The sequence below is a fragment of the Haemorhous mexicanus genome, chromosome Z (assembly GCF_027477595.1).
Source record: "Haemorhous mexicanus isolate bHaeMex1 chromosome Z, bHaeMex1.pri, whole genome shotgun sequence".
Taxonomy (NCBI): Eukaryota; Metazoa; Chordata; class Aves; order Passeriformes; family Fringillidae; genus Haemorhous; species Haemorhous mexicanus.
The window spans coordinates 81,517,930-81,531,706 of NC_082381.1; the positions used below are offsets into that span (position 1 = coordinate 81,517,930).

At 40.0% G+C, this 13,777-nt stretch overlaps 1 protein-coding gene across 1 annotated transcript in view; it reads right to left on the minus strand.

The window, feature by feature from the left end:
- DNAI1 (dynein axonemal intermediate chain 1) overlaps positions 1-13,777 on the minus strand; it is a 136,377-nt gene that overhangs the window by 90,343 nt on the left and 32,257 nt on the right. The window contains exon 13 of the mRNA XM_059837018.1: positions 12,552-12,595. Within this exon, the coding sequence (XP_059693001.1) occupies positions 12,552-12,595 (44 nt within the window). The remainder of the gene's footprint in view (positions 1-12,551; positions 12,596-13,777) is intronic.

A 13,777-nucleotide genomic window follows, 5' to 3' on the forward strand; every position in this document is an offset into this window, starting at 1 on the left:
TTTGGAAAATTACATTAAAAGACATAAATAATTCAGCCACAAGAGCAATTTAATCTCATTACAGACAAACTGAGGTGCTTTAAAGGAAGCAAATGAAAAGCAAGAAGCAACAAACTAGTAAAGATGGACCAGACCCATGACTTACTGGGGATTTCCTTTTGTACTCCAGGAATCAAAGGGGAGCTGTGAGCTGGTCTCTCAAGATACATGAAATACAAAAGTTGCAAGTCCCAAGCCCACTGGGATTTGCAAAGACCCAAACCCACTGGGATTTTACTAAGGTCACAGAATTCAATTCTTTTGAGAATCACTGCCTCTACCTTCATGAAGTGACACTGCTTAGAGGGTTATGCAAGAAGAGACACAGAAGTTGCAACAGGGCTGCCAATTTCCTGAAATCTGGAGTGCTGCAATAGATAGGAGTTTCCTTTTCAAGTCTCAGTTTTATTATTTAAACAAAGTTCTGCTTCTGCTTTGTTTCAGACCAAAGCACTGCTAGCCCTCATGGCAATAAAGGAAGGCTTTAAAACAAACAGATTCCACCCTGAAATTATAGAGTGCAAATAAAAAGAAATAAAGTCTTTCAATTAATCACTAATCTCATAATGCCTTGTCATCTCTGAATGATCAGACTGGGCAATACCATGCCACACTTAGGGAAAAATTTCCTAGCTACCAAACAAAATTTACCTACTCTCTCAGAGACAAACTCCCAATGCTTTTCAGTATTACCTTTTCCACATGAAGCTCTTCCTGTTTTCTCACTTTCATATGTCAAATAACTCTGCTGAAGACATTATAAATTTTTATGGTATTTGCAAAACCATCTTAATTATATTATTTTTATCATAGACAAAAAGATAAGCATTCCATCACTCCCCATGTCTTTAATTTCTGTCCCAGTGACTGTTTTAAGGGCATCTAGGAAAAGAAACAACCAGTAGTTAATATACTTGTTAAGTTACTACATAAAAATATAGAGATATTTCACCCATTGTGGTTTGTAACAAAAGCTATTTTCATACACAGTCTTGCTTTTAAGGGTGGCTAATGTGTGCAGTTTAGCAAGGGGCAGATCAAGGTATATAGAGAAGATGCATAGGGGATATTTTGCATGCTTTATTATATGCATTCTTATTGATTATTTTCTGCACTATAACATGACACCAGAGTGCTACTGACAAAAGTCTTGCTGAAGTCAAAGTAGACAATAGTTGCTGCTCATCCCTCATCTATTCAGGTAGCTGTTTCATCACAGAAGGCAATCAGGGTGATCAAGCATTATTTATCCTTTGTGAATCCATGCTGACCACTCCTGACCACCTTTTTGTCATCCATGTGGTAAGAGATCACCTCCAGAACAAGGAGCTCCACCATTTTTCCAGGGACTGAGGTGAACCTGACTGGCTGGTAGTTCCCTCATTTTTGCCCCTTCTGAAAACTGGGATGATATTGACTTTCTTCCTATCCCCACACACCTTTCATGATTGCCATGACCTGTCAAAGATGATGGTGAGCAGCTTTGCTATGGTGTCCCTCAGTTCCCTCAGTGCTTGTTGATGCATTCCATTAGGGCCTTGTGCATGTCAAGGTTGCCTAAGTGTTCTCTAACACAATCAAAGGAAAAGTCATGCTTCCAGCATTCCTTTGCACTGATCTTTCTGTTCAGAGATCCATGAGGGCTGTTCTAGTCAATGAAGACCAATGCAAGAAGGTCTGCCTTGCCTGAATTCTCTCTTACCAGCTTCCCCCCTCCATTAAGTAACAGGCCCACATTATCCTTTGTTTTCCTTTTGTTATTGATGTATTTGAAGACATTCTTGTTCTTGACATCCTTGGCTAAAATTAATTCCAGATTGGCCTTGGCCCTCCTTGTCTCATTTTCACTTGTTCTGTTGACATTTCTATATTCAATAGAAGTGGCCCATCTCCACTTCCATCTCCTGTGTGTTTCCGGCTTATGTCTGATTAATGACAGGAGCTCTTTAATGATCCACACAGGGCCTCTCATCTGCTTTGCCTGATTTCTTGCTCATCAGGACACATTGTTCTTAAGCCTGAGTAGAAGTGATCTTTGAATGTTAACCAACTCTCTCAGACTCATCTTTCCTGCAGGATCTATTTCCATGTAATTCTTCCAAGAAGACTCCTGAAATCCCCCTCTTACTCCCAGGGAACCACTTGCCAAATTGCAGCCACCATACAGAGATTCACCACTGAAGTACATCCTTAGCTTGAAAGACTCTGGAGGCAACTGAACAATGTAGATCACCCACTCATATCTAAGCCTGCAACAGTAACCTTTTAAAAAATCATAACAGAATTCTGTACAAATGATTTATAGGATCGAGTTTTTCAATAGCAATGCTTCACTACAGAGGCTGCACTCCTGTAGTCATGAAAGATTAACAATAGTTCTATCTTCTTAACAAGGATTTAAAAACTTTTGAGCTTTAATAGCTGATTGACCACAGGAAAGTGTGCATTCACTGATAAATAAACCTTACACAGCCAACAGCATTTCTTATCTATGTGGCTGATTTCACAAGCATGGTTGCATCTGACAATCAGAGAAAATGGAAAAACCTCTCAAGGTCACTGGATCCAGAGCCTTTTCCTGGAAGGCAACCAGAACAAATCCATAGCACACTAAACTCTTCCTTAAACTAATGCTCATGCCTACACAAGCCCTAAAAAGATCTTATGCCTCCTGGAACTCATCAGCCCTGATTCACTTATGGAGCACTATGGACGCCAAAACAATCAATTAATTTCATTTTCCCTTACACGGACTCTCTGGAATTCTTCTGAAGAAAGTGACATACAAATCTGAATGATTGTAAGGTTAAAAAAAAAAAATTAAATTACTATTTTTTGTGATTCTACCCAAGTTGCCAAAACTCATCCTCAAAGTTCTAATGCAAAGAGTAAAATGAAGGCTGGACCTTTGGTCTTACTGCTGTTATCTCTCAGACACAGCACTCAAAATTAAGAAATCTGCTTTGTACCCCATATCAAGGTTTCAACTATGAAACACAGAGCAAACAGAAGGAAACCAAGCCCTTTAAAATACAAAGTGAAACGGGAAAATAGTTAAGTATCTGGCAGGAGAAAATAAATTACACTTAAGTAACACTGGCTTGTGTTTTATCCAGATTTTGCTTTGCTATTTATTGACCTAAGCATTGGTTTATCAAGGAAACAGGTCATGTGTCAGGGTTGGTTGCAGGTAAGAGATAGGGAGCTGATACCCAAGCAAAATAACACAGCCAGCAGTACAGGGGCTCTGTGGAAAGCCAGGGCTCATCCCACTGCTCTTGAGCAGATATGATAGTGAAGATGGTCAGGACCACTATAGTGTCAGGACCTGACAAATTTTTTGCTACTTAGACTAGAGTGTGAGAAGTAGAATTGATTCCAGAGCTTTTGCTATGAAAAGGTCAAGCTGTGGTGAAAATGTAACCTTAGTATTTGGAGGGAATGCAAAATAAAAGCATATAGTGCTTATGTGATAGAACACAGGCATAAGAACATCTGTGCGTGGGGAAGCTAATATTTAAAATAAAGCAAACACTGATCCTTTGAAGAAAGACTGTTTGGAACTCTTTTGCCTGTCCTCAATATCTGTAGATTGTCTTCTCCTAGTGAGTCAAGGGGGTGTCTCAATATGGATGGTTAGAAAATCTTTCGGCAGGTTTTCATCACAAGACCATCCCCTTGACATTGACAAAGAGAGCTAACCTGTCTATCCTTGAATTCTGCTGTCCAAATGCTAAGAGAAGAATTCCCACAATAACTTAAGTGGAGCCATTTCCAGAGACAAAACTAAGAAAGGAAAGGGGTCAGACTAGTTTTATTGAACAGGACTCTACAGTACACAAATGCTTTGCCTCCTGTGGATAAAAATGCACTAATCAAACTAACTGGTCAACACAGAGAGGTAAGTGGGTGGAATTTAATGGCCTGCAATGCACTGGAGACACAACAGGATGTCTCAGCAGCTCCTTTGATCCCCAGGCTCTAGAAAATCTGTGAATACAGTTTTTTTCCTAAACGCACCCATGGAGCTCTTTACTATCTCATGCATAACAAAATGCTACACCAAAAGCTAATATTGTGAGTTGATTGAAAATTACATGTATTAAAAAGTTAAGGCTCAGAAAAACCAGACAAATCTCACAGAATTTATATTACAAATCAGTAATTAAGTATCCAAATTAAATTCATCTTTCATATTATATACTTGATGTATTATGGGTATTAGGTTATATTTACTAACAGAGTTGATAGTGTAATTGGTCCTTTCTCTCCCTGAATATGTGGTAAGTGATATTCAGTATTTGGAAAGCAGATTCTAAAGTGTTATTTTCAATGTAATTACATTTAATTGACCACAACTGGTTATCTCAATAAACCGGATGTATGATGGCTTAAATTTCTAACACTGATTCCACTCGGGAGGTTTTTCAAAGACTGTCAGACCATGAGGGAGGATATAGATGTTGTGCAAATGAACTTTGAAGCCTCAAATGGGAGACAGTGCATAAAAAGGTTAGAAGAGTGAATAAATCAGGCTCCTGAAAAATATATCAGGGACACAAGATTTCACTACTTTAAATCTTTAAATGAAGAAATCGTATCTTCAACAGACCAAAACTTCAGAGAACAAATATCAAATCTTCAAAATTTCCACATTTTACATTTTCCAGAAGATGATAACCACATGCCAAAATTAATTGTTCTCAATTGCTCATCTGCTATTGAGAGCCACACATTGTCTGGGCCTGATTCATGCAGCTCCAGCTTTTCTTTGATCTTGTTACATCATTTGTCTGCCAGATTAAAGATCCCTTTGTTACATGATCCGCTTTCCCAATACAGGGAGTTAACAGACCACAATCCAATGACTTAATAAGCTTTTCTTTGACAAGCTGAACAAACCCAATTCCTTAAATTTGTTTCCCAGGTCAGTCTCCCTGCTCTTAGATCATTCTTTCTTTTTTGAACCCTTCCCAATTTGTCACCCTTCTCCTTGGCATGTCACCAGTGATGAGCATGCCTTTCCAGGTAGTCATTTTAGCATTAAATTAAAGACTACACTTAAAATTTCTCTCAGCTCCTCAATTCCTTTGCAAGTCTTCCTCTCCACAGATCCAAGGCACTCTTATGAAGTTCAGCATTGGAATTTCTACATAAAACTTTTAAAAAATCATTGCTCCTGAAAATACAGCTTCCCTCTGTATATGTACACAGCTTGAATTTTTTTGAACAATGTAACACAGAGTGATGCTTTGTATTCTGCTACAAATGGGACCTAAATTGCTCTTTGAATAGTTGTTCCATTTCTTGACACCTCACAAATATTTGTCTCATCAAAACTTTTTGTCAGCAGTGATTTCATGGATAAAATAAGAGATTAGCATTAGACCTAGTTACTAATGGCTTTTGATATGCTTGCCTAAGAGGCATCTGATTGCTACATTTTATTTCCTATTTTATTCCCCAGAAGCCTCTTTTAATTAATACAACGTATAAATGGAAAATTCCTTTCAGCTTTTAAAACTCACATAGTACAAACAGCACTCTTAAATTAGTACATAGAAAGCCCAGGTCCTCCAGGGAGTTCCTGTTTGATTGTGGGCATACTCAGTGCCCATACAAATGTTCTACAGCAACTCACAAATAAAACTTACCAATTCCCTTTAATTCTTCTCTCTCCTTATTCTACTGTCCTTTTTTCTGTATTGTAATATCCCCCTACAGTAGCAACTTAAATATAATCAGTTAAAATCACTGGTGACTATACAATCACTATATTTTATTTCCGTGATTGTATTCTTTTTTTACTCAACATAATTTCCCTAATGATATTTAGATATCACTAATTCTTGTACCAACTACCATTATTAACTGGCATCACAAGCATTTGCAAAAGGGGATAGTCTTTCAATTTATAGTACAAATATCCAAAATATCAACAAAAATACATTTATAACTAAAAGGAAACACAATGTAGCTCTCAATCCTGCTACCAAAAGCAGAGAGTGAGCCTCATGGATCTTTTACCATTGAAGATGCCTTTATCAACTTGCACACTGGGAACATGACTGAATGAACATGAAGACATTTTTCCAAAGCTGGAATCTGTTACAGCATACAAATATATGCCAAATAGCAAACGGAATCCAGACTGCAACATGAACTTCTCTTTGAGCGAGGTGTGTGGGCCACATGAATCCCTATCAGCCTTTTGTAGCATTTGACACAGAAAACTTCAATAGCTTCACTGTGGGATCTAAAAAGCTGACAGTCAATGCTCTACCTGGTCCAGCACACAGGCCATTAATGCCATTGTGGACATGCCAGCTCCTTCTCTTCATGGGGAGGAGAGGTCCCCTCCCATGAATTGCATGTACATAGAGCCTCACACTAGGCAAAGAATTTCATCCAAGCAATATAAAAATTGGTTTTTCTCTGTCTGGCAAGGTCTTAAATCTCAATTCCCAATATAAAAACAAACTCATGTAGCATAGAGAAAGATTAGTAGGGATTTCTGCTCCCAGGACTCTTTTCTGCCTGTTCTGGGAACATAATTTAAATACATAAACATATTGGAAGAGACTTTCTGAGAGCTGCTTGAAAGATCTGAATGTTTTAGGCAGTATTCAATCCACTTGGTGTTTTTAGTTGAAGCTCTTTGGTCATTCATCAGAAAATGCCAAATTTAACTGCAGCTTGTTATGTAAATCCATTCCATGTTCGACATTCTGCATCACAGCCTTTAAATCTACCACTGCAGAGAAGAAAACACAAGCAAACATCTGGCACATTTTGTAACACTGAGCCTTCTTAAGCCCACAGCCTTTACTGTTAAAGTTTTCAGGCTTTCTTATGTTCTGCTTCTCAAACATTTCTGTCCTTGCCACAGGGCTTGCCTGTCATCTACATTCCTGCCAACGATGACAGGAATTATAGGCATTATGTGGACTAAGTTTAGACCTCAAACCATATTTTAAATAAAGTATTATCTTCCATGGAGATTGACCAATAACTTTCCAAAATTATTTTCAGTTCTATTTTTTTATGGTTTTCTAATGTATCAAAGAGCTGGACTCCCTAAATATCCTTTTTGGACAAAATGTCCAGCTTGCAGATAGACAATTACAGCATGCAGTAGGTGAACACCGGTTGATGCATAGGACACAAAGGGTTATAGTAAATGGGATTACCTCAGGCTGACAGCTGATCACTGATGGGGCTCTGCAGGGCTTAATCTTGGGCCCAGTGCTCTTCAGTGTCTGCATAAACAACTGGGACATAGGTCTCAAAGGACTGTTAATCAAGTTTTTCCATGATATTAAATTGGAATGAGCTGATGTTTCCCTCAAAGGCAGAGAGGCTGTGCTGAGAGACCTTGACATACTAGAGAGATGCGCAATCAGCAATTGTATGAAGTTTAACAGAGACAAGTGATGGATTCTGCTTCTGGGATGGGACAGCCGAGGTTGTACAGACAGACAGGGGAATGAGGGGCGGAAGGCAGTGCCAGGGAAAGGGACCCTGGGGGTCCTGATTGATGAGAAGCTGAACATGAGTCAGCAGTGCCCAGGCAGCACATCCCTGTCCTGGGCACATCAGGACAGCTGGGCAAGGGAGCAAATTGTCCTGCTCTGCTCTGCACTGGGGTGCAGTTTTGGGTGCCACAATAAAAGAAGGATATAAAGCTACTAGAGAGCATCCAAAGGAGGGCAGCAAGCATGATGAAGGGCCTTGAGAGGAAGCCATGTGAGGAGCAGCTGAGGTTACCTGGTCTGCTCAGCCTGGAGGAGACCGAGGGCAGACCTCATTGTAGTTACAACTTCCTCATGAGGGGGAGAGGAGGGACAGGCACTGATCTCTGCTCTGTGACCAGTGACAGGACCTTAGAGAATGGCCTGAGGTTGTGTCAGGGAGGTTTAGGTTGGATATCAGCAAAACGTTCTTCCCCCAGAGAATGGCTGGGCACTGGAACAGGTCACAGCACCAAGCCTGATAGAGTTCAAGAAGCATTTGGAAAACACAAGCACATGGTGGTGTTCTTGGGAATCATCCTGTGTAGAGACAGGAGTTGGACTTCCATGATCCTTTGGGGTCCCTTCCATTTCAGGACATTTTATGATTCTATGGTTTTCAGCTGTTATTTCCAAACTTTGACTAAGATCTCACAGAAAACTTGAAGGATTTATCTACATTTGAGGAACAGCTAACAAGTAGTTAACATGAATTAATGATCACAGACCTTATCTGTATGCAGTGGGCTTCTTTCAGTGTAGGACTTCAATCCTGCTGAATTATCTCACCTATTATCTGGACCCCTAGACCGAAGGAGAGGGTAAATGTCTTGTCAAAACTACCATCCCTCTTCTCAGGATGACTGATGGAATAACTACCAAAAGTACCAGCAAAAGTATGAATGCAATCATTCAGCATCTAGTTAAGTATATAATAAGATTTTATTTTAACTTACATGGCATTGAATCAGCAGAGCACACACTAACTGGATTAAAAAATATCTGACAGAGCCTAAATCTTGGCTGTTTAGAGCATTAGCAAGTGCGACCCTTTAGGAAAACACTCTCAGAGGTCAAGTAGTAAGAGCTGGGAGATATTTAGATACATTTTTTCTTAGGGTGCAAGAGCTCTCAATCCTCATACTCAAGAATTTGGGTAGGGGAGCCAAGGCTTAGCCATCATCACCACAATAATCTCTTCAGCCCTTGTCTCCTCAATGTTTAGCACCTTCCATCCCATTTTACACTGCCTGATGATCATCTCTGGAGGCCAAGGAAGACATGGACCTGTTGGAGTGAGTTGAGAGGAGATCACAGGCATGATCAGAGGGCTGGAGCACCCCCACTATGAAGACAGGCTGAGAGAGTTGGGGTTGTTCAACCTGGAGAAGAGAAGGTTCTGGGAAGACCTCACTGTGGCTTTCCAGTACTTGAAGCTGGCTTATAAAAGAGATGGAGGTGTCTTTTTACATAGGCAGATAGTGACAGAACAAGGGATAACCTTCTTAAACTGAGAGTTTTGATTGGATATTAGGAATAAATTCCTTACTGTGAAGAAGGTGAGACATTGGAACAGGTTATCCAGGGAAGCTGTGGATGTCCCATCCCTGGAAGTGTTGAAGGACTGGTTTGATATCCTAAGCAACATGATCTAGTTAGTGGCATTCCTGCCAGTGGCACAGGGATTTGAATTGAGCAATCTTTAATGTTCCATCCAACCCAAACCACATTATGATTCTATGACGCCTTACTTGTGTCTCTCAAATTCGTATTTGGCTGAAAGATATTTTGCTAGAAAAAAAAGTATTTGGCCTAGAACAAGTCTCTGGGGCTTGAAACAGGCTGTGTACAAACCTAAGTGGTGTAACATGAAGCTCATCTTTGTTTTTATTCAGTCTTTTGAGTGAGTAGTGGATTGGGAATTCACTACTAATTATTTTTTCCACTATTTGTTTTCTAGATAGAGGGAAATGAGGCATCTTGAAGAAAAAGAGGAGGCAAATAGCATATCTCTATGCACATCTCCTCTCTGTCCCTGCAGAATTACTTTTTCCCTCTGGGAGTGCGCTAGTTTTACTTTTCATTTTCTTGATTTTAATCTCTAATTAAAGTGCCTGATTCTGAAAATGCCTATAAAGTAGAGAGGCAAACAGGAAGAGGCAGTACCTTACTGTAAAAGACACTTGGTTCATTTTCTCCTCTCACTATTCCTTCTGAAGCACTCTAAGCATGCCCCATTTGGAATACCCTTATTGCAGGAATCAACCATCCATCAGCCTCACTCAGTGCAAAGCAATAAATAAAAGAATATCCATAGTCATTGGGCAGTACATTTGAGAAATAGGAAAACACAAGACTGCCCAGTAAGTATGCCCAATCTCCCTATATTTACCTGTCTCTATGTTTTAGGAGAGTGCAACCAGTGCTGTTCCATGTTCTGTGTTCCACGATTACTCTTCAGCTTTGGGAGCCTAAGGACATCTACTAAGAGCCAGCTCATCTCCACGAAAGCTCTGGTGTGGATTTGACATCCATTTAGTTTGAACACAAAGTTACAGAAACTCTTACTTTGGACGCAGTCACACCAGTGTAGGGACCCTGTGCCAGCACTACTTATGCTGATTTTACACAAGAAAGCTAGAACAGTATATGTATTTTTATGTGCTTTTCTTCTGCCTACAGAAAGCCCTATTTCAGACTGTGAACTGAGTACACTTCTTTGCCAAATACCTTAGATTGCCAGTGCTGTGTGTGTGAGTCTGTACTCTTCAAACATCCTTGAGTGGAAAGTTACATCCATTAAATCCAAAGAAATTGTGGGATAAAATACATTGGGCATAGAGAAAATGTTTTTCCCTACTCAGCTCATGTGCTGACAGTTGGAGCTGCACATAAAAAGCCATCTCTAAAGCCTGTCAGAGGCACAATTGCTTTTGGAACATGAATTGAGGTGATGGCAAAGACCTGAGCTTGTATTCGCAGTGCTCCCATCAGCAAGGCAGAACACAAGCCCAACACCCACTAGTGGCTCTGAACCCTGCACTGCAAGCTGTCAGTGTGGCCAGAAACCCAGCAATCTCATTTATGCAAAAATAAAAACAGAAAGACAGCTCCTCCTCATGGGAATAAAAATTAGTTCCAGCCAGGCAGCATGAACCCTGAATTGCGAATTACAATGACAATATTTCCTTGTTCAAAGAGCCTGTCTCATGCCAAAGAAACACCGTTAGCATCAGAAACCCCCACCCCAATAAATCACTGGAGAAGACTGCAGAAATAGGGTACAAAAGCAAGGGAGAGGCTAGGGACCTCTCTGTAAAGAAAGCACCCACCACTCTGGAGTGGTGTCAACCCACAGTAAACAAGGGATCTTTAGTTTCAAAAAGTACACTTCAGGCAGCAGGACAAATGTGTTACTTGTATTTTGGCAGTGCTCCCAAATGCCTGCTGCACAGAAGACTGGTGATGTAATTATGGCCACAGCAGACCCAAAGATATCCCAGTCTTTGTGTGACTCTAGGATCATTTCCTCTAGGCTGGATTTATCTCACCTCATTTAGTTGTCTAAGAGACAACTAAAGTGAGGTGAGATAAATCGGGCTAGGTGCTCTGCCTCAGCTCACTTGTGAGGAGGGATCACCCCTTCCAGAGAGCCACTTAGCTCCTCCCTTGAACATCAGGATGGATGGCCCCTGGATGTGCTGATCTCCCCGTGCTGACTAAAGGGGGAGCCGAGAGCAGAGACAGCTCTCAGCTGTCAGGTGCCTTCAGCAGGTTGAGACAAGCTATGCCCTCTGTCCTCTATAAAAATGGGGTAAGAAGATTTCTGGCTCTCTTGTCACTTACATGGCAAACCACTGAGTTAGTCTCCCTCCCTTTGCATCCCTGTATTGCCTTTGGCACAATGGATCCTGGTAGAACTAAACTAACTAACTAAACTAACTTTTGTACAACCCAGAAAGCATACTGGTCTTGCCTAGTGTACGAAGTGCATGAAATTAAAACAATTAAATGAATAGGTTATGGAATAGGTTAAGCAGGGAGATTACCTTCCTTGAGCTTGTATCTCTCCTCTGCCACCTGGCTGGTAGGGCAGTGGGAAGACACTGCTACATTCCTGCACTCTCTCAGCACAGAGATTTGAGAACAATAAGATTTTGCTGTGCTGTACAAGGCAAGGACATCCTGAGCACTTCACACCATGCTTTTTTTTCTAAAAGCTGATTCTAATCTGCTTTTCAGAATAGCTGCTGCCTGCTGAATTAAAAAGAGTGTCAGGCCAATTTAGGCATCTTGGCAAGCTAACAAGAACATTTCCAGACTCAGATGCAGTGAAAGTCAAAAGAAAACTGTAAATTTAAAAGGAAAATTAAATTTTGCAATATTGCAAGCAGAGCACAGTCCTTACCAGTATAAATGAAGACAACCCATCTGGTTCCATTGTCAGAGCACAGAAAAAGACATAAGAATAAAGACATATTTGGGATGATACCAAAGGTTCCTGTAACCAGTCTAGCCAAGTATCTTACCAACATATACCAATTGTTTAAATTGAGAAGGTCAGCAAATACAGGTCTGTCCCCTTGTATGTACTCAGCTCCCTGCAACACACAGCTATCAACTTACTCAATCAGGTAGTTTCCTCCAACAGCAAACTGGTCCTTCATTAATCTATCTAAACTCTTTTGAAATCATGTATATTTCTGTTCTCCAGACCACGAAGTAAGAAAGAATAGTTCATCAAAATCACATTATGCTGTTTTAAATTTGGTTTAGTCCTGCAGTAATTGCTGTCTATGCCTATGTATTTCTGAGTGTTCATGTCATGGAATGGAAAGGCCTAATCCCTGTATTGAGTCAAAGCTCAATTTATTGCTATGAAATTAGGTGAGTTCTTGCTATGAGATGCAATCCATGCCTCAGAGGACTGTCTGAATTGATCTCAGAGCACTTGTTAAATATTTTAGATCTCTCAGTGATTCTTTTGCATTTAATACTTACAAGAACCATACCCCACTGCAAATAGGTCCTTGTACTTTGGATTCCTGTAATGAGAAAATATATATAAGATGGCATTTATTATTAACCGTGTAGTTCCACAGCAATACACAGTGTTTCACACATTAACTTCAGAGTTCATTCTCACAGGATTCCGCTCAGGCTGAGGGTTCTGCCCTTTGACCATATGCACTAATAAAGTTTGTGAGTAACTCATCCAAACTCATGATGCACCAAAAAGCAGAACATTATAAGTTCAAAACAGTAGTTGAAAAAGATAAAAAGACAGACATGACAATCTCCAGCACTTCTTGGCTTATCCATTTCATAACTGCTGGAAGTTTACTTTTAGAAATTAGATCTTTGAGGAAAGCAAAAAGGCAGAAATATATTGGTTTCCATCTTTCAGTGGCAAGAACTAAAGAGTTTCTAAATCAATAAACTCACTTTCCCTACCTGTTATTAAATTATGAGAGTTCATAATCATAAATTCATGATCACAACCACAAATCAGGAATGGAAATTCCCTTCTGACCCAGCTGGTGAACATTGTATTTCCTGTGACAAATACTGGCAATGAGCAATTAGCCATCTACTTTGTCTTCTAAAGTCCCTTTAGTTGAAAAACATCTACTCTCTCTACAACCTCCTCTGTGGGTGGTAGACTGCTGCAGGAAGGATTTCCATGGGACAAAGATCAGTACTATTGTTATCCCTGAGCCCACTCAGCACAACCAGTGGGTAACAATTCCATGAAATGAACATATGTGGAAATTATCTATGAGTATTTTCTCTGAATTGCTACTGTGAATTAATAAAATAAACCTACTTCTCTTTTCATTTGGGCTAATACCTAGGCATCCTAATGCTCTTGTTCTTTTCACTAAATGCACCATCACTGCTAAAAATGAGAGAATAAAAATTGAATTAGAAAAGCTTATTCTATAAAGCAATTTGGAGTAATTCTTCCAACTTCAGAGCCATCTTTCTCTTATCATTTCCTGGAGACAAATTTAATAGCAGTATAAACTACCTATTAAAGAAGCCTTTTCTCCCAATTTTGCTTCCCATTTTCACTGTTATCTGTAATTCTCACACAACTGCATGCTTGATACTCTCTTACATAATACCACAGCAGCTTGAAAGGCAGAAGATGGCAATCCTGCTCTGTCTCTCCATAGATTCTCCTTGACAAGGCACAAACGTGCTCACACAAACAAGTAAGAGGA